This window comes from Limanda limanda, chromosome 14 (genome assembly GCF_963576545.1).
Source record: "Limanda limanda chromosome 14, fLimLim1.1, whole genome shotgun sequence".
Lineage (NCBI taxonomy): Eukaryota > Metazoa > Chordata > Actinopteri > Pleuronectiformes > Pleuronectidae > Limanda > Limanda limanda.
The window spans coordinates 14,258,313-14,279,747 of NC_083649.1; the positions used below are offsets into that span (position 1 = coordinate 14,258,313).

The window sequence follows — 21,435 nt, forward strand, 5'->3', positions numbered from 1 at the left end:
AGATTAATTACCTTAATTTCCCAGTAGGAGATTTCAATCATTGGTAATTAACGGGAGAACATTGAGTGGCTATTATCATCCCCCGTGCACGTCTGATGGCGGATTGCGCAGGAGGAGGAAGAGGAGGAGGAGGAGGAGGAGGTGCTCACTCCTGCTGAATAGACCAACTGTTTTCCCCTTCCACTTTCGTACGAACGCAAGCAGCAGCAGCAGCAGCGAAAGTGACTGTGTGCGTACATGGAGGAGACACTGGTGCTCTCCACTTCCCCAGCCGTCTGCACAGCTCTGCCGCGGGACCAGTGAGAGGAGCGACCCTCTGCACCATGGCCCAGACTTTGAGGCTGTTTGCGGGTTGTTCGTTGTGGATGTTGTCGCTCCTGTCCTCCGGGGCGGGAGGGACGCGCAGCCCGGACAGAGTTTACTATGTGGGGATCATTGAGGAAGCGTGGGACTATGCTCCAAGTGGCAAAAATCTGCTCAACGGGAAACTGGTCGAAAATGACGAGTGAGTTGTGATACACTGATATGACGATGATTGTATTATTCAGATTCAGGGTCCAGACTAAAATACAATCAAAAGGCACTAAAAAAGATTTAAATAGGCATATGTTTGATTGATTGATTTAGATTTATATATTGTGTCATGCTATGCATCATAAAATACTATATACTGTACCATAGGCTACTATACTATACTATATGATAAAATACCATATTATAGCCTACTATACTACTGTATGTTGTACTGTTTTATACTATACTATTCTATACAACACTCAATATTAATACTAAATGTATATCCTCCAACATCGGTTTATCATAACATTTCTGCATTTTAAACATGTAATAGTCTTAACCTTATGGGCAATACAGAAGAAAATGTGATTCATTATTATTGACATGCTCAATATTCACTTACACCTATACCAATGTATCCACAGCTGGGCTTGGTGGTTTGCAGAACTACTATATATTTCATAATACAGAGATTATTTCATTTTCAGAGTCACTTAGCTGTAAATACATGTACACATGAGATTTCTTGCGACAGATTGGAAAGTATATAATCCTGCAGCTGCAAACATTTCCCTGGCACTACATCATCTCAGTCTCTTGTGTAGTAGTCTCATAGCATCATTATAAGCAACTTCAAGTTTCTCTATAATCTTGCTTTTTTGTGTCAAGTAGGTCTAAGTTAGTCTACTCATTTAATCATACACATTAAATTGACATGTGAGGTGTTGATATTACTGACACATCTGAAGTGAAGGAAGTGCTGAAAGATCCCTACTATTAACACAAAGATTACAATAGTTTTTAAATGAAAAAGTTCTGCACTAAGTCGTCTTGTCCGTGTCTAGACTTCGCAGGGGATTGTTGGGTGCGTAACTGACCGTCTGGCATTTACAAAGGATGGTGACTAACAGTAAATGTCTGCTCGTCATCCTGCGATCAGAAGCTAGATAAACCAGGGGCACGCAAAACATCTGCTTCCCATATAAATCAGAGAAAAGTTTTCATCAAGCTCCTCAATACTGTTTACGCTTTATAAAGTAGAAGCATCAGCAGAAAGATGTAAAAGGGTGCAAAGTCTGGACTTTGTGAGGATTTTCTGAATGCCTCCAACCTGGTGATTAGGAACGTTTAATGTACTTTGCCTTTAAGTTTTAGATGGAAAGCTTGGCCCAGAAATAATACTATTAACGTGGCCGGCAGCTGTGTTCCTCCGGGCTGTAAATCACATATAGCCCGTGTTGTCATTTGGAGTTCAGATGTTAGATTAAGGGAAGTTTTTTTGTTGTTTTCATAATGATCACTAGTTTAAAAGACTCTCAGAACACTATGGAAAACACACAGCATAATGCACTGCTTTGATTTCCTGTAATTTAAAGTACAGTATTGGATTCAGATGGAAAATGTAATTTGTAAAGAGATGACAAAGCATCTTTTCACGGACCTGACAAACACGTGGACTACAGCCCTCTTTCAATCATAATCATGATTTTTCTAATCGCGCTTTGATTATTCCAGTTTGCTTCCTCTTCTTAGAGGGAACACTTTGAAGTAACATAAGCTTTACATCCTTACGTAATGCTGGAGTTTTCCTGACTCCCTTTTAGATTCTCAGCAAACTACGACCTATGCATGGATCGACTTGACATTATGCTTTCCATCCTTGTTGTCTTGACTATGTGCTGGATGTTCAGTAGCAAAAGTGTGTTTGCCGCAGCGCTTGTAAGGGGTCCTTAACTAAGAGAAACATGTAATCACAATAGTGACAAGTCCACTGGTTGGAGAGATGCAATTTGTTCTGCAGGATTATAGTGTGAAGAGCTTTGTGACCTGCTCATGTGCGGTTTGGTGTGAATTTTCATTAGAAATGGACAGTAAAGAATTTAGAAGATAAAATAGAATTAACAGAGTGAATACCTTCTAACATTCCCCTTAATTTTAATCAAGCCGCATCAAATTGCTCACACTTAAAGATGACAGTCCCCTAAATGTGTCTGATCCATGGATCCCAGGTAAATTGGCAAAAATTTGTGACAAATAAATCCGCCATCTACCACTTTTTCCAGATTTGAACCAAAATGTAATGAGTTCTTCCTTGGCTCATGTCCAATCCTTCCGCCAAGTTTGTTTGCCATATTTATACTTCACTACTTTTTATACAGGTTATTGTTTTTTTTAAATTAAATATTTATAGTTGTACAATTGGTCACAGGGGTGCAGTTTTTATCTTGACACAAAGTAAGCAGTTGCATTGCTGTGAGGGTGTACGCATTGTGGGAGCCCGGCCTTGCAAGAGGAGAACAGTGGGTATACAAACTGGAAACAGAGCAGTGGGGCTCCAGCGGGCTCTTCCTGGGGTGACGAGAGAGAAAGACAGCAGTTAATCCTCTTCATCTGACAAAAGGCAGGCCGTTGGCCTCTTACCCTGAGACTCCTTGTGAAAACGTCTGGTTCCTACTCCCTCAGTGGCTCAAGAGAGTCTGTCCCCATTTCCTCTGGTTTTTAAAAGGGCTCCTGATTGCCTCTTGATTCAGTCCACCTGTGAGAGACAGAGACACCCGGCAGGGGAGGAGCTCTCCAGGAGGATCCCCTGGGGTAGTACCGCCCCTCCAACACCACGCCTCTGGATTGCCTCTGCCTGGCTGTCCTCAGCCATGTGTGGCACGGCTGACAGGCTGGGCCATCACATACCCCCCCTCAGCTCCGATCCACGGTGGGGAGCGGCCGACCACAGGCAGTCATCCCTTCTCGACATGGCATCAGCGTTTCCATGCAGCTTTCCGGCTCTGTGTTCCACTGTAAACTTAAAGTCTTGTAGCTGTAGAAACCAACGGGTTATTCTGGCATTCCTATCTTGTAAATGTAAACTCTCGACCCAGTAGGTGATATCTTAGTTTTTCTATGGCCCATTTAACAGCTAGACATTCCTTTTCTATTGTTGCATAATTCTTCTCATGGGGAAGCAGTTTGCGGCTTACAAAGGTTATGGGATATTCACTTCCATCATGTACTTGGGACAGGACTGCCCCTAGGCCTACCTCTGACGCGTCTGTTTGAAGTACAAACCTTTTGCCGAAGTCGGGGGTGTGTAGCATGGTTTCGCTGCAGAGGGCTTTCTTCAAGGTATGGAAGGCCAGCTGTGTCTGTTCCGTCCACTTCACCCGGTTGGATGCACTTTTGTTTGTCAGCTCATGTAAGGGGGCCGCTAAAGAGGCAAAGTTAGGAATGAATTGTCTGTAATACCCCAATAACCCTAGAAAAGTTCTCACCTGACGTTTTGTCTGGGGTTGGGGCCAGGTTGCTATGGCATCCACCTTCTTTACCTGGGGTTTCACATTTCCTCGTCCGACAGTGTACCCAAGGTAATTCGCCTCCTCCAGGGCGAGGGAGCACTTTCCAGGGTTGGCTGTCAGTCCCGCCTCTCATAAGGCCTGGAGAACAGCTGCTAGGTGCTGCAGATGGTTCTCCCATGACGTGCTGTGGATAACAATGTCGTCCAGATACGCCGCAGCGTAGGCCTGGTGTGGCCGGAGCACTTTATCCATGAGCCTCTGGAACGTTGCCGGGGCTCCATGAAGACCAAACGGGAGGACTCGATAGTGGAAGGCGCCGTCTGGCGTTGAGAAAGCTGTCTTCTCCCTTGCTTGTGGGGTGAGTGGAACCTGCCAATATCCTTTGGTTAAATCTAGCGTGGAGATGAACCGGGCAGGTCCTAACCTCTCGACCAGCTCATCTACCCGGGGCATAGGGTAGGTGTCAAACAGAGAAATCTCATTTAACTTTCTATAGTCATTGCAGAACCTAATGCTGCCATCCGGCTTCCCAACAAGGACTATCGTACTGGACCAGGCACTGTGTGACTCCTCCACCACCCCAAGGTCAAGCATTTTCCTCACCTCCTTTCTGATGGCCTCCCGTCTGGCCTCTGGGATTCGGTATGGTCGTAGCCTTACTATCTTTCCCGGCTCTGTTCTGATGTCATGGGCGATGGCTGTTGTTCGACCCGGGGCCTCGGAGAAGACATCTCTGTTTCTATCGAGCAGTTCTCGGAGATCTTGTCCTTGCCTGGATGACAGCTGGTCACTCATGTTCACTGGTGGGAGGACCTGGGGAGGCAGGTTAGCTAGCAGGACATTAGAGGGGACAGGGAGAGGCTCATGCCATGGCTTCAGCAAATTTACATGGTAAAGTTGTTTGGCTTTCCTACGGCCTGTCTGCCGTACACGATAATTCACAGGCCCCACCCGTTCCAGTATTTCATAAGGCCCGTGCTATTTGGCTAAAAACTTGCAATCATTTGTTGGAAGTAAAACCATTACCTTCTCTCCTGGTTTGAACTCTCTCACCTGGGCTCCCCGGTTGTATACCTTTGCCTGTTGCGCTTGGGCTTGCTGCATGTGCTCCCGGACTAATGGCCAGACTTGGGTCATTCGGTGGTGCATTTGTTCCACGTGCTCCACGATACTGCGCTGGGTGGACGGCTGCTGCTCCCAGGCTTCCTTGGCCAGATCCAGCAAGCCCCGGGGTCTCCGACCGTACAGAAGCTCAAACGGTGAAAATCCAGTGGAACCCTGGGGTACTTCCCGTATAGAGAACAGGATATATGGCAGCAGTTGGTCCCAGTTCTTACCATCAACGTCGATTACCTTGCGCAGCATGTGTTTTAGGGTTTTGTTGAACCTCTCTACAAGTCCATCTGTCTGAGGGTGATAGACGGAGGTCCTTATTTGTCTCACCTTTAGACTTCGGCACAGGCATTTCATCACTTGGGACATAAAGCAGGACCCTTGGTCTGTCAGGATTTCATCCGGCAGGCCCACTCTACTGAAAAGCAGAAACATCTCCCTGGCAACCACCTTTCCAGTCGCAGACCGCAGAGGAATTGCCTCCGGGTAACGGGTTGCGTAATCCAGTATAACTAGGATGTAGCGGTGGCCACGGCTAGACTTCGGTAAGGGCCCCACTATGTCCATGCCAATCCTGCTAAAGGGTGTTTCAATAATGGGAAGGGGTATCAGAGGACTTCGGTACGCTATCTTTGGGGAGTTGATTTGACACTCAGCACAATGTCGGCAGTACTCCTCTACGGCCCTTTTGACTCCCGGCCAGTAGAAACGGCTGAGAACACGTTCATACGTCTTCTCCCTCCCTAAATGTGCCCCTAGTACGTGGGAGTGGGCTAGGTACAACACTTTTGAAGCATAGTCTTTGGGGATAAGCAACTGTTCACAGATATCACAGTTCTTCTTAGTTACTCGGTATAACAGCTTATTCTTGACCATGAAATGTGGAAATGACACTTGACTCACCCCAGCCTGCTTTTGACCCTCTATTACTTGGACGTCTCTCCAGGCTTGGGTCAGGTTGGGATCCTGCAGCTGGGCCGAGCCGAATTGTCCTGGTCTGAGTCCTCCCTCCATTTCAACTTCTGGAAATTGAGAACACCTCGTCTGATTGTATGTCTTCCAGGGGCTCCATCTCAGCTGCCTGTTCGGGGTCTGTTGCTGTGGTCTGGGTGTGGATGGCTTCCTCCCTGTCATCATTAGTAGTTTCTGCTGGGCTGCCATCGGGGGATACTGCTGCCCAGGCGGGACAAGCGACGGAAGACTGTCTCTTCTTCTCCGGTCGTCTTCTGGGTTGCCGTTTTGGGTCCATTGCCTCCGCGGGCCAGTAGCGGGAGAAGAGGGGGCTGTCCCGGCCGAAAAGCACAGGCACCGGCAGTTGCTCGACTACCCCAACCTGCAGAGTGAATCGTCCTCGAGGAGTAATCACTTGGATTTTGGAGGTTGGATACTTCCGGGTATCCCCATGGATGCAGGACACGGCCATCTCTTCACCCCAGGGGGCACTGGCGAATTGTGGTCGAACGAGAGAAACCATACTTCCGGAGTCCAAGAGGGCCTCTGTGTCTCTCCCCGCAATCTTCACCGGAAACTTTGGGGCTGGTGCTCCCTCATGGGCCCAACAGGTAGTGAGGTGGTGGCAGTAGAGACCCTTGTTATCGGTAGACCCGGCTGTCGGCATCGGCTCATCCCGATCCGGACACTCTTTGGCTAGGTGTCCCTCTCTGCCACAGGAAAAACATCGTGGGATTGGAGGAGGCCACTGGGTTCGTCTTGCAGCCGGTCCGGTCCAGCCAGGGGGCGTTCGGGCTGGTGGGGAACTGACAGCTTTGCCTACCATCTCTCTCTGTCTTGGCTTTACAATTGTTCGGCTTGTTTTCTGACCGCATCAGATTAGCCATCACTCGGTGATTTTCTAATAAGGCTATTAATGTGTTCAAATTGGGAGGCCCCTGCTGGGCGACATACCTCTTGACATCATTTGGCAAGCCTCTTGTACACCAGTCGATCACCACTCTGTCCACTATGGGCGGTCCTTCTGCTTCTTCCAGCCAGCTCCTGGTGTGACGGACTAGCCCCATCACCTGTGCCCGGACGGGGAGAGCAGGGTCGTAGCTCCAGTCATGCACTCCCTGAGCTTTGGCGGGGAGGCTAAGTCCATATTGAGCTAGGATAGCAGTCTTTACCTTATCATAGCTCACGGCCTCTGCAGCTGAAAGATCTCGACAGGCTTTCTGAGCTTCGCCGGTCAGGAAAGGCATAAGGATGTTCGCCCATTCTGCTTTTGGCCATTTCTCTCTCGTTGCAGTCCTTTCAAACAGCGTAATATAGGTCTCGACGTCATCATCTTGCGTCAGTTTAGTCAGCACCTCTCTTGGTTTCCGCTCTTCCGCTTTCCCCGTTGCTCTACACAGCTCTACCACAGCTGTCTGCAGAGTGGCTTGTGAGTCCAGGATGGCTCTCAGGATCTCTTCCATGTTTGACCTTCTCTTCCGATCAGACGTGCTCTATTCCAACTCTGTATACCCACTGATAGCGAAGCCTTAGAATGCCCGCATCCTCCACCATATGTGGGAGCCTGGCCTTGCAAGAGGAGAACAGTGGGTATACAAACTGGAAACAGAGCAGTCAGACGCAGGGGTGTATGGTAAATAGAAATTGGGAGTTTATTTAGAACTGAGGGGGAAAAGGGAGGAGGGCGCATAAAGATAATTCAAATAGCTTTGCCGGTCTGGCAGTTGGGGTCTGGGGCTCCAGCGGGCTCTTCCTGGGGTGACGAGAGAGAAAGACAGCAGTTAATCCTCTTCATCTGACAAAAGGCAGGCCATTGGCCTCTTACCCTGAGACTCCTTGTGAAAACGTCTGGTTCCTACTCCCTCAGTGGCTCAAGAGAGTCTATCCCCATTTCCTCTGGTTTTTAAAAGGGCTCCTGATTGCCTCTTGATTCAGTCCACCTGTGAGAGACAATCAGAGACACCCGGCAGGGGAGGAGCTCTCCAGGAGGATCCCCTGGGGTAGTACCGCCCCTCCAACACCACGCCTCTGGATTGCCTCTGCCTGGCTGTCCTCAGCCATGTGTGGCACGGCTGACAGGCTGGGCCATCACAGCATATGTAATGTAGCCCTAATGGATGTTGTGTTTCTCCTTGTGCTTTAACATTCCTTACACAACTCTGTGCTTGACAAAACATAAATCATGACGGTGCAATAGAAGTATGTGTCATTGTGCAATCCTGTTTTGAGAAACTCATCCTTCTGTTTTGTTCTGTAATACTTTAAGGTGTGCAAACAGAAACAGGATTAGTTGCCATCTCTTTCTCCTCCACCTCCTGCACACCGTCCTCTGTGTGTGAATCCCCTGCTGTGTCTGTATCTCACATGTTTTTCTGTCTCAATCTCAGGCATGCGGCTGTGTTCCTGGAAAAAGAACCCCACCGAATGGGCAGCGTTTATAAGAAGGCCATGTTCCGGCAGTACACGGACGCCACATACAGCACACAGGCTCCCCGGCCGGAGTGGTTGGGCTTCCTGGGGCCGATCCTGCGCGCGGAGGTCGATGAGGTTATCACGATCCACATGAAGAACTTTGCATCCAGGGGCTATTCTATGCATCCCCATGGAGTCTTCTATGATAAGAAATCAGAGGGTAGAGTGTTACACAATATAATACAGTACATGTGATCATAGAAATGCACATATTGTATTTACACACAGAAAAACGCTCAATTAATAAGTTATGCTTTACATTACATATATGGTCATTTTTACATCAGCCAAGGAGGTTATATATTTGTCCGTGTTTATTTGTCTGTTAGTAAGGAGGTGCCGATATAACTCCCTGATGGATTCCCACGAAACTTGAAGGTTGAAGTATGGGTCAAGAGAGAAGCCATCACATTTTGGTGCAGACCAGCCAGGGTTTTTTTTAACATTGTAAAATAGGGCGTTTGTTGACATTTTCACCAATTCACCAAAGAATAATTCATGGATCTTGTTGAAAGAAATGATGCATATTTAGGGGACTGATATCTATGAGTGTGGGACATTTGGTGCAGATCCAAATGCTGTAAAGATACAGATCTAGTGACTGTTAATGTGGTTTCACAAGGCAACTGTTGGGCCTTGGCAGAGCCCTTGGTTTCAATAATATGTGAGCCATTGCCAAGATATTTACTTAAATGGTCTTTAGAATTATGGCAACACTTTAGACAGTGGGACAATTTGCATATTTAGTTTGAATAAATGTAATCATTTTTTTTCACAACATCTGTGGCTTTGTTTCCTGCTGGTATGTAAATATAGCATGTTAGCATGTTTTCCTCTGCTCCAGTGACAATCCTGTCTCTAATAAGATAAGACACTGAGAAGCAGAAAAGAAAATGGACCAGCCCGATGTAAGACATACTTTAAGAGCCCTGTGTGCGAGTGCAGTAAGTGACATGGCAACTGCCATAACTCAGTGACCTACATGGAAGATGTGGCCTCTTGTCAACACGTCTCTCAAGTGTTCTGACCTTTGCAGCTCGTTTTTATGTAACAAAGCCCCCATCCCCCTCCCATTTAAGAGTATCCTTGTTCAAGAAAGTCTTACAAGAACCCAGAAGTGAAAGTAAAATTTGCTGTTTCCTCTTTCAACAGAATGAGGGCAGGAGCCTGTTGTGCATCAGTCTATAAGGCACACAAGCTCAGATAAACTGTAACTATCAGCTGTTGAGTCAAATAGTTTTAATAAACAGCACCTTGAACAAGAAGGGAGAGAGTTGTGGCCCTATTGACTCTGAAGGGGGCAGTGGGGACGACACACATAAAACTTTGAAATCAGATAAGTGTGTCCTTAATTATTTCTCATCACGAGTGCATATGGGGACAGAGGTCGGTGTGCCCATGACTAAGACTGAGGTGTTCATGTGTATATAGATCACACACACACACGTGGAGGCTGAAAGCTGAACAGAGATAGAGAAAAAGGAGATATGAACATGATTTGATTCTAAACAACTGAAGCATATAAATAATATACACCTGTTAGAATCATTTGTTTCAGGCATCTTATTTTCTAAATTCTTCCATGTCACGTTTTAAACCCTAACCCGTACCATTTAGATGTGGTTCTACTGACGTAACAATGAAATCAGAGCGGCAGAGCTGCTCTCTAAACAGAAAAATCTCAACATAAACATCTTGTATTTTCCCACCAGGGGCGCTCTATCCAGATGGGACGTCAAGCAGGTTAAAGGAGGATGACACCGTTCCCCCACAAGGCAGCTACACCTACCGCTGGGAGGTCAGGCCAGAATTTGCCCCGACGGATGATGATGCTAACTGCCTGACCTGGGCCTACCACTCTCACGTAGACGCTCCTAAGGACATTGCCTCTGGACTTATCGGGCCTCTGCTCACCTGCAAGAAAGGTAGGAAGATATGTGATCACAAGCTATTTAACATTGTTTTTTACTTCAGAAGAAGGTCTGCATGTCAAATGAAAACGATTTCTGTTTTTCATAGTCACAGTTACAGTCACCAAGGGCCTTTTTGAACCTGTGTAAAGCAAAGATGTTGGGAAACCAGAGGCGAGGAAAGAGGAAATGTGCCTCTATCAGTGTTTGGCTACATTGATAACTAATATTTTAACCCTAACCTGCATTTTGCTACATCTATGACCCAGTTCAGACCGTATATATATACATCCATCCTGAGTTATCCAATCCCAAATCTTCAGTGTTATCTTAGGTAAAGCTCTGAACACACTTAAATCCGAACTGAGATCCGATCATTAAAACCACATTTAGAAGTTCTCTGCATCACATGTGGCCACATTCTCTTCACTGTGTGAACACAAATGCATCAGGACCCACTACAGTGACCATATGTGGATTTGTTTGTAGCCTACGCCACAATATGAAGATTGATTCAGCCCCTCCTGACTCCTCTCTCTCTCTTGCTTGCTCGCCCGTGCCATTAGTGATTATTCTCATATAGACCAGGGAAGTGAGATCTGGTCACAAGTGATCACAGGAATCATATTTAGGACACATTTTAGAGCCAGGTGTAAACACATGTACTTAAAGCTGAGCACTTGAACACCAAGTCTGCACAAGACCTATGTTTTATGTTCTTGCATGAGCACAGGAACCTTGAAGGAGACAAATCCAGAATCCGTCACAGACTCAGCCCGCAATGATGTGGACCAGGACGTCTTCCTGATGTTCAACATAGTGGACGAGAACCTGAGCTGGTACCTGGAGGACAACATTAACAGCCTCTCGGATCCAGATGGAGTCGTAGAGGACGAAGACTTCCATGAGTCAAACCTGATGCACGGTGTGTCTTTCAAATATGATGGCAAACCTCGTTTTCACTAATTTCTTCAACATATGCTTGGTCTCTTTGTCCTTTCCTCTGACCTCGCTCTGTTGGTTTCTCTGTGTTACAGCAATTAACGGCTACATGTTTGGTAACTTGCCCGGGATCAAATTGTGCCAGGACCGTGCAGTAGCCTGGCATTTGTTCGGCATGGGCAACGAAGTTGACATTCACACAGCCTTTTTCCATGGGAACACGTTGCTCGACCGTGGCCACCGCACAGACGTCCTCAGCCTGTTCCCCGCCACGTTTGCTACCGCTCAGATGGTCCCGAGAGCAAGAGGGAAGTGGCTGCTGACCTGCCAGGTTAATGACCACCTTCAGGGTAGGGCTCCTGACCTTTCACCTCTTTGCATCAAGACTTTCTGAGTTGCTGACAGGGGGAGAATGCGTTTTTGCGAGGTATAGTCAAGGCCAGTATGTCAGTGTGTGATGTAACGAGTCTTAAAGCTTGTATTTCAAAAGAGACGCCAGGACCAAAGTCTATCAATTAACGACATGAATGAGTTTTATTTGCTATGAACATACTATGAATAACTGTCAAATAATGCCTTTGTATCATTCCAGGCTTTATACAATGTTTATTCTTATTCCTGTGTTGTTTAAAGAAAGTGTTATTTACCCTCCAAACCACACCTCTGGTAGTTTTGCATATTTCAGATCTTGACCTCTCTTTAATATGGCGGCAGCTACAAGATTAGGGTGTTGACAGTGTAAACTGAACCTTGGAGTAGTTATTATTGATGTATCATAAATCTGAATCTCCAGAGTTGGTCTGTGTAATATTTTTGGGCATGTCTCTTCATCTGTTCCAGCCGGGATGCAGGCCTTTTATGAAGTGAGGTCATGTGGCAGTGAGGCCAGCACTGCAGTGCCGGGCGGCACCGAGAGGAATTTCTACCTGGCAGCAGAAAAGCTCCTGTGGAGCTATGCTCCCTCTGGAAAGGACCTGATCAACAACGTGTCCCTCACCGAGGCTGACAGGTGGGCAGACGTGAGCAACACACTGGACTGGAGAGTTCAACCTACTGAAATTAATGATAACACACAGGGTCCCTGCTGAGTAAGGGGTGAATCATTATCCAGCCCAATGCACTTCATGAATTCTGCATCAAACACAGTGATCCATGCCAGCTTTCTCCAAACAAACATTTAGATTATCGGGGGGCCACATCCATGCTTGTTTTATTGCCTCAACTGGTCTGTTTATCACAGTCAGTCCGAAACCACTTCTATGATTCAAATCACTTTACAGCTGTTATAAAAATATAACAATGTCTCAAAGCACCTAATGTGGAATGACCTATGTGCTTTACAGTCATCAGCTGCATGCATAATTAGAGCAGGAGTCTGAGATGTCACAGACGGATGGTTTTGCATGTAGAAAGTATAAGTGCAATAGTTTGGGAGATGGAAGAAAGAAAGCTTAGTGACTCCATACAGTAGAGGATAACCATTTAATTAATTGGTGAAATATCCCTTTAAGGCTTGGAATGCCTCTGAAAGTGTGTCTGCCGTCAGTCTGTGTATGGCCTCAGGACACAGCTGATTAGGGCAGATCCTTCCTGTGGTGAGGCAGTTTTGATGTGTCCACCATAAACAGTGTTGGTAGTTGCTGGGAGTTGTTAAACTTAGAGGATGTACAAACAGATAACAAGGCAGGAAGTGCATAAAAGAGAATGTTTTTCAAACAGAGGGCCTATAGTATGTAAGTATGTAAGTGAGGACTCAGAGCTGTCCCACAGTGATATCTTCAGGTGTCTGAGGTCTTTCTCTCTGACTCCCCGAGCCCTTTATGCACACTTTTCGTACATCAGCATTACTGCAGACTTCATCAAAGAGAATTGACCAAAGTTCCCTAGCATTGTGAGTTGGATTAACAAACAAGACAAAGACAGGAAGTGAAAAGAAGTAAGGGGCATATAAGGTAAGAACTACAAAGCAAAACAGGAAATGATAAGTTAGAAGCCCAAAGAATCAAAATGCGAATCCAAACCCAGTCTAAATAGAGACCATCAAAAAGTCCACAGAGTCATTCTAAAATCCTGCTCAGGGGAGTATCCTATCAGGGACCCAGTTGTTTTTGTTACTGTTCTCTGACCTAACACAGTGAAGCCCTCTCTGACAGGAGACATTTTTATTCTGTTCAGTTCCACTGTCATGCTGCTGATCCATCCAGACCAAACATTAATTTCTACCAGTGTCTCCTCTTCTCTGTCTCCCCTCTCCCCTTTTTCTCTCTTAGTGCATCAGAGATGTTTTTTGGCAGAGAGGGTGGGAGGATCGGGGGTCAATACATGAAGGTGATCTACAAGGAGTACACAGACAGTACCTTCACCGTTGTAAAACCATCTGATCCTGGACATTTAGGAATCCTTGGTAAGACGTTCCAGAGTTGGCTAAAACAGATCTCTGCTCATCTTTTGCCTTTGTCCTTTCTCTCTCTATCTTCTGTCTTGTGTGGTTCCACTAATCTTTTTGTTATATTTGTCCAGGTCCAGTCCTGCGGGCAGAGGAAGGAGACACTATCAAAGTGACGTTCATGAACAAGGCTGATAGAAGTTACAGCATCCAGCCTCACGGCGTGCACTATGACAAACGCTCCCAGGGAGCCAGCTATCAGGACGGTGAGGAGGCAGCCACAGATTCTTATTTCACAACCAAGAAACTGTTAGATATCAGCACTCAAATTGAGTGATAACAAGGGGAGTGGATCAATAATATGATGCTGCAGCCGATAATAGAAAAGTTCAGACATTATCATCTGAATGCTACTTCAAGACTGGATTATATTTCCCTTTCTGTGCCTCTTATGAGGGCTCGGCTAATACTTTTATGAACAAAAAACTCCAAAAGACTTAAAAAATTAGTAATTCACGAGCTGTATTGGAATGAAATATGTTTGAATTTCAGAATACCACTAATTGACATATAAAAACTGTCGCAGGGCTCAATTTGTAGACACAAACTTTGATTGCGACACCAACTGGCGCTTGAATTTAACCTTGTTTTTATAGTTAATGGTAGGAGTGATATGGCTCTTATTGTTTTTAGGCAAACCGAATACATTCAGATACGCAGCACCATTTTCTCTGTGCACGTTTTATTGGTTATATAGTTTTTGTTTGCTGTGTGACCACAATACAAACTTAATGCTCTCTGAAAGAACCAAGGTCACTGGTAATGTCAGCAGCGTCTGTGATTCATATCTGTAGGGATTAACAAATGACTGAAGTGATTCCAGATCGTATAATCGCAGGACTTTGTTTTACTGCAGGTGTTGACAAGCCCGGCTCCCACGTTGGCCCAGGTGAGCGCTTTGTCTACACCTGGCAGGTCCTCGAGGGTCCGTCTCCATCGGACTCCCCCTGTATCCCCTACCTGTACTACTCCGCCACTGATCCCGCAGTGGACACCAACTCTGGGCTCGTGGGACCTCTGCTCGTGTGTAAGAGAGGAGCGCTGACGGAGAGTGGAACCAGGGTGCTTATTTATTTTCCTTATAACAAATATCTCATGCAGAGAAAGAAATCCCCTATTTAAATAATCTTCAACCCACAAATGTTTGCTTATAACTGTGTTATTGAATCATGGATTGACAAGGATTGATTGATGGAATAACTGTTACAGCGCGACTCAAATAGAATGAGATTAAATTCATCTTTAATCATCGTTGTCAGGCGATTTGTATGGTGGCCCTGAAGTGCCTCCTTCAAACACGAAGGTAAAACACAAAACAAATCACCAAACACGTTTTTGTCAGCATTTCTTTCCTTTTAAAAACATAGACAGTGCAACCGTCACTTTAAATGTCCCTTTGGGATTTGTTGTTTTGTGATTTGACCGTTGTCTTACACTTCAGGGCCACCAAGTATGTGTGCCCTTTGCAGATAAAATAATGAGGCCGAGATTAAAATGCTGAGAAGACAATATAGTCGTTGATGTTTGATTGTTCAAAGATGCGTTTAGGAGTCTAAAACATCTAAATGCGTTTTCTGTTTTCATGCAGCTGCGGCAGGGTCCTGATTGTCAGCTCTGTTTGTGCTTTGCTTCATAGAAAGATGTGGACAAGGAGTTCTTCTTGCTCTTCTCTGTCATGGATGAAAACATGAGCTGGTACTTGGAGGAGAATATTCAAAAATTTGGCAGCAAAGACTCAAATAGATATGATGAGGACTTCGTCGAGAGCAATAACATGCACGGTAAACAATGTGCTTGGCTAAGAGTGTGTAGTTTTATCTCATTTAAACATTTCTTATAGTCGCTCTCATACCATTAGTACAATCATTTCAGCACAGTTCCTACTTTTGATGTGTGTTGTCCTGTTTAAATCTTCTCGATCATTTAAAGCTGTGAACGGACGCATGTACGGGAACCTTGCGGGACTGGAGATGTGCGCCGGGGACAAGGTTTGGTGGTACACCTTCGGCCTGGGGACAGAGGTGGACATTCATGGTGTTTATTTCGAAGGGAACACCTTCAACAAGCAGAGCACAACACGTGACACTGTCAGCGTGTTCCCTCACATCACTGCCAGTGTCTCCATGCAGCCCAACACCCCTGGTCAGTCGTATCACTCTTCACATCCACTCAAAGCACTTTTCCTCCTTCATATGCCATGTGTCCTCTGACCGCCACACCAAACCCAACACTTAACAACTGGAATCATCAATAACCACTATGCAAACAGTTTAAAGCTTTCTGTTGTATTTCTATGATTTATGGGATGTTTGTTGGCTGCTTGGGTTAGTGGAATGTTCTTTCTCCCATTTGAATGACGTTTGCTCTCGCAAACCTCAAAAACAAATCCGAAGATAGAAACAGATGCAGTGTCAACTAGGGCTGCCGCGATTCGTCGACGTCATCGATTACGTCGACGCTCAAAATGCGTCGACGCCAATAAAATGCGTCGACGCATATTTTTTTTTTAAACCGCTGGGCACATGCCGCGGCTGGTGGAGCAGTCGCCCCAGCGCCCTCCCCTCCAGGCAGCCGGAGGCTCGGTGTGCGGCCCGCCTCAAGTTTGTTTTGGGGGGGGGGGGGCCTCGTCCACGGCGCCTCACGGCGTCGCTGGTGCGGGGGCTTCCTTTCTCTCGGACCGCGGGCCGGTGTCCGTCGCAGGTGCGGAAGGCGACGGGCCCTGGACGCGTGTCGGGTCCTACTCGCGTCACCTCAGCTACCGCGCCCGCGGGGGGAAGCCTCCGTTCGCGCGGGGGGGGGCGCTAGACTGAGTCCAGAACATGTGGACATCCTGACATTCTTACATTACAACACACATGTTTAACTAACGTTTGAGTCGAATCTTGAGCTGGACACCATTGTTTCTTATACTTTAAACATGTTGCACTTTGTTTAATATGCAGACCTAACTTTTTTATTTTGATAAGGGGTTAAATAGAAACTTTGATATCTTTTTGAGTTGCACTGCTGACTCAACTTATAAGCCCTCTTTTTGATTTATTTTTATCACGTTGGAGTTGCTAGTTTAAACCTACAGTTTTGCACTTTAATATTTGAGCCTTTGTTTACATTTTGTTTTGTGCTGCATTATACGATGACATACAGTTTGTTGTCAAAATAAAATTAACTGAAATGGTCAATTTGATTTTTTTGGAGGAAAATTAATCGTTTCGATTAATCGACTAATCGATAAAATAGTCGACCGATTAATCGATAGAAAAATAGTCGTTAGTGGCAGCCCTAGTGTCAACGCGTCATTGTGGATTCTGTAAACTGCAAACTAGTCAACTATGCTGACTGTTAGAGTAGTCTTTAAAAAAAGAAACCTGCCTTTAATAAACATTTGTCTTTGTCTTTCCCACAAAAACGAACAAGGTTAAAATGTTCAAAATTGCATCAGCTCCTCCTTTAATTCCAAAAAGAGGCATTATCTTGTCATGTCGTAAATTGTCATGTCGTATCGTGTCATTGAAAGGATTTTTTTTTTATATCTTACCTTATCTTACCTTATCATACCTTACCTTCACCTCTTCCATTCCTCTGTCAGGTGTGTATGAAGTGAGCTGCAGAGTGACTGACCACTACTCAGCTGGCATGAGGCAGCAGTACAGAGTCAACTATTGCCCAAGACGTCAGGTGAAGCACACCCACACCCACACCCAGCCAACTAAGATTGTGGAGTATTTCATCAGTGCTGAAGAAATCGAGTGGGATTACTCACCCGAGAGAACCTGGGAGCTGGAGAAGCACCAGGCCACATCACAGGACAGGTGTGTGTGTGTGTGTGTGTGTGTGTGTGTGTGTGTGTGTACAAGCATGATAATTGTAGGATGATGCATTTCAGTGTCAGAGCAGCAGCATGTGATTAGTAGCATTACTTATTACTGTTTGTTAATGGGAGCAAATTGGCACATGTCTCTCCCAGTCCAGGCAGCATTTTTGTGGAGAAAGGGCCAGACAGAATAGGATCACGCTATAAGAAGGTGGTGTACAGAGAATACACGGACGAGACCTTCAGGGTTCAGAAGAAACGGCTGCCAAGTCAACAGCACCTGGAAATTATGGGTAAATTCAGCTGCACCTTGTGTTGTTTGGTGGAAAAGACAGAAAAGGCTGAAGACAGCGTGTGTTCTCTCGTCCCCTGTAGGACCAATCATCAAAGCAGAAGTAGGAGAGCAGATTGTGATCTCGTTCATGAACAAAGCCAGTCGTGAATACTCGATCGCTGCACATGGAGTCAGAGCCAGTGGCGTGCACATTCCTGTCAAACCTGGTGAGAGTCAAATTTGAATAAAATAAGTTAAGTGTGAAATTCTCCTACAAAAGTTGGATTGACTTTTCTTTGTCCTGTGTTCTCTTGTCTTCAGGTCACATACTGGAGTTGACCTGGGATGTTCCTGTGCGCTCTGGTCCAGGGCTCTCGGATCCTAACTGCATCTCTTACGCCTACTACTCCACTGTTCATTTCATTAAGGTACATACACTCCGTAGACAATCACAGTCGCATCATGATTCACCGTGTTGCTGTTGAAAGGAGGTGTCTCTTCTTTGGGTAAAAGATTTATTACATGTTTGTGACGGAGCAGCTTCCTTTGTTTATGTTCAGGATCTGTACAGTGGTCTGTTGGGGCCTCTGGTGATATGCAGGCCCGGGACACTGCAGCGCGGTGAGGGGCCCGACAGACAGAGGGCTGATGTGGAGAAGGAGTTTGCTCTGCTCTTTATGGTGCATGATGAAAACCAGTCCTGGTACCTGGAGGAGAACATCAGGACGTACCTCGGGGTCGACCCCGATACCTTCACCGGCGATGATGAATTTGATGAAAGTAACATGATGCACGGTGAGAGATAAGAAAAGGAGGAGGGGGAGTAAAGAGCGAAACCATCTAATCTGTTACAAAATTAAGATTTGTGGATTTTCATGAGAAATCATGAGTGCAGCCCCTATTTGAGACAAAACTAACCTAGCTTGACCCAAACCTCTGTTTTATGTCTGAAACCAAACCAAATCTGATGTTTTCCGAGATTACAGACATGTCTAGTGTCAAAAATCAAATGGATAGCCCAAGCCAATGTGATCTGATTTCAAATTTTTTGTCCGGGCTTGGTCGATGGATCCACACTCCAGTTTGGATTGGTGTCAACATTAAAAGGAAGATCTGTGATACTGGTTTTCCTTTTTTGAGTTCTCTGTGTGATGATATGAGTGTGTGTAGAGAGAGGCGGTGACTAGTGGCAGAAAAACTTGGACTTTGTGCAGAATATTGGGAAGACATCAGACTGAAAGGTCTCTGGTTTGACTCCACGGGGTAACTACAAAAACATACCTGGACGGAGTAACACCAAAAACATTCCTGGAACGACAACACTGGGATCTGTTTCAAAGTCCAAGAGGACTCTCCGTACCCTCACTGTCTAGTGCCCCTGAGCAGGGCACCTTACTCCCCCAACATCTGCTCCCCGGGCGCCGTACATGGCTGCCCACTGCTCTGTGTGTCCTGCTGTGTTCACCAGATGGGTCAAAAGCAGAGTACAAATCTCTGTCATTTGCATGAGTGTGCATGTGTGTGGGATTAATAAATGTATCTTGTATCTTGTAATCTTTATTAGTGAATGTGTATATTGAAGGGATCAATGGTAAGCTGTACGGTAACCTCCATGGACTGGTGATGAGGCAGGGCCAGAAGGTCGACTGGTATCTACTGGGAATGGGCAACGAAGTGGACATGCACACCGTTCACTTCCATGCTGAGACTTTCACCTACAAGGTAACTTACAACACCAACGGAAAAATATTGTTAATATTTTCTTTTAATAAAAGCGTGTGAGGCAATGTTATTTATTCACAAATACCACTGGTTTTATCCGCCTTCTGAATAAGAAGGGGACGTATTCTCTTGATGTTGTGCAGCGTGTATCTACACAAACGGGTTGTTGCAGCAATGTTGTGGGTAAATTCAGAGTTGTCTTTCGAGTGTCAAACCCAGGTACCTAGCAGTCTGGGTGGGGGCTACCACAGAGTGTTCATATCCTCTTTTTTGTTCCCTCTGTGTGCGTGTGCGTGTGTGTGTGGTGTGTGTGTGTGTGTGTGTGTGTGTGTGTGTGTGTGTGTGTGTGTGTGTGTGTGTGTGTGTGTGTGTGTGTGTGTGTGTGTGTGTGTGTGTGTGTGTGTGTGTGTGTGTGTGTGTGTGTGTGTGTGTGTGTGTGTGTGTGTGTCAGACGGACCGTGTCCACCGTGCAGACGTCTTTGACCTCTTCCCCGGGACTTTCCAGACTGTGGAGATGATGGCCGGGATCCCAGGGACTTGGTTACTCCACTGTCACGTGACTGATCACATCCGAGCCGGCATGGAGACCACCATCACCATCGAAGGTGCGTGTGCGTGCGTGTGTGTGTGTGTGTGTGTGTGTGCGTGTCTATGTCTGAATGGAAATTAATAGCAAATAAAGATGATTTCTCAATTATCTCAATTTATGTCTTTTTCTTTTCCAGAAAACTCCTCACACGGTAAGCACCCAAACTAAACATATTACTAATAATTATTGTCACTGAACCACCTAATCTGAAACTTCAGATTATCTAAGGGAATTTAAGACACACATTATTACAACAAATAGTTTCTATTACAATAATATTAAGGGTGATTTTCTTAAAGGAATTCTTATATTTTTTCGTTGCCTTTATAAAAAAGTGATACACGGACATCAGCAGCTGAAATGCCTCCTGTCTCTGACTTCCCTCTCAACATGTTTCCTTTCCCCAGCACCAGAAACGAAAGGCTCCACACAGACGCTGCTGCTCCTGCTCATACTCTGTTTCCTGGCTGTAGGTGAACTGCACTGATGAGAGGACACTGGACTGTGTGTAACCACCATAAACCATTGCACAATTCCAGGGACAGAAATCACTGTTGGTGTGTTTGCTGGAGAATATGAACTCTATGTAAATATCAAACACTGATCAGACCAGTTAAGATTTATCTGCGACTGTGCAATCGTGATAAAAGCTCGGGATCGTTTTATTTGTTAGGACTGAAATTTTTTTTGTTTGACTTAATACTATTCTGTGGGTTTTTTCTAAGTTTTTTCTGTTTTCTGACATGTTGCACTGTGTTTGAGCAAAGGCCTGCGTTACCAAATATTTTAATACAGTTTTGAATGAGCAATAAACAATATTGTTTTATATGTGTATTAGTGGTTGCTTGTCTGTTATTTAGCAGGATTAAACACACTACAATTGACGGATTTCCACGATACTTGGTGGATGGATTTGACATCACGGTCAGGAAGGAACTGGATCTAGGTCAATTCACTTCCTTCAACATTTTCGTTCTCGGAGAAAAATTCATGGATCTTGATGAGAGAGATATATTTATGAGTGTGTGTAATTTGGGGCAGAACCAAATAAAGATCTGGATCCAGTGAAGTTAATCAGAATCGGGTTTTATTGCACATACATGGGATTTGCTGTGGTGTGTGTGTGTGTGTGTGTGTGTGCAATTATAAACAAAAAGTTAAATATAATAATAAACAAAAAGAATACTTTTGGCAAAAGATAACAACTATAAGCAATAAAATTTACTATAAGCAGTAGGGCTTTTGCAAAATGAACAGTTGTTGTTTGTAAAGTGACTAGTCTAGTGGTTTCATCCGGGGACTGTTGGTGGAGGGGTTTGCGCTCTGAAAGCCCCTCTACTCTGTCCTTCACGTAGTTTTCCTCTGACACCACAAGGTGGCGTTAAATCAAATGGCAAGA

At 45.4% G+C, this 21,435-nt stretch overlaps 1 protein-coding gene across 1 annotated transcript; it reads left to right on the top strand.

Moving 5' to 3' along the window:
- The first annotated feature begins 205 nt into the window (after positions 1-205).
- hephl1b (hephaestin-like 1b) lies at positions 206-20,868 on the top strand. Its single transcript, XM_061086221.1, has 20 exons — positions 206-505; positions 8,258-8,502; positions 10,055-10,267; positions 10,986-11,177; positions 11,290-11,544; positions 12,035-12,203; positions 13,465-13,598; positions 13,715-13,846; positions 14,497-14,702; positions 15,277-15,421; positions 15,570-15,782; positions 17,227-17,449; positions 17,605-17,744; positions 17,827-17,952; positions 18,047-18,153; positions 18,286-18,520; positions 19,308-19,447; positions 19,899-20,052; positions 20,173-20,187; positions 20,444-20,868. The coding sequence occupies exons 1-20, from the start codon at positions 324-326 to the stop codon at positions 20,521-20,523; spliced, it is 3,306 nt and encodes a 1,101-aa protein (XP_060942204.1). The 5' UTR covers positions 206-323; the 3' UTR covers positions 20,524-20,868.
- Positions 20,869-21,435: the final 567 nt, after the last annotated feature.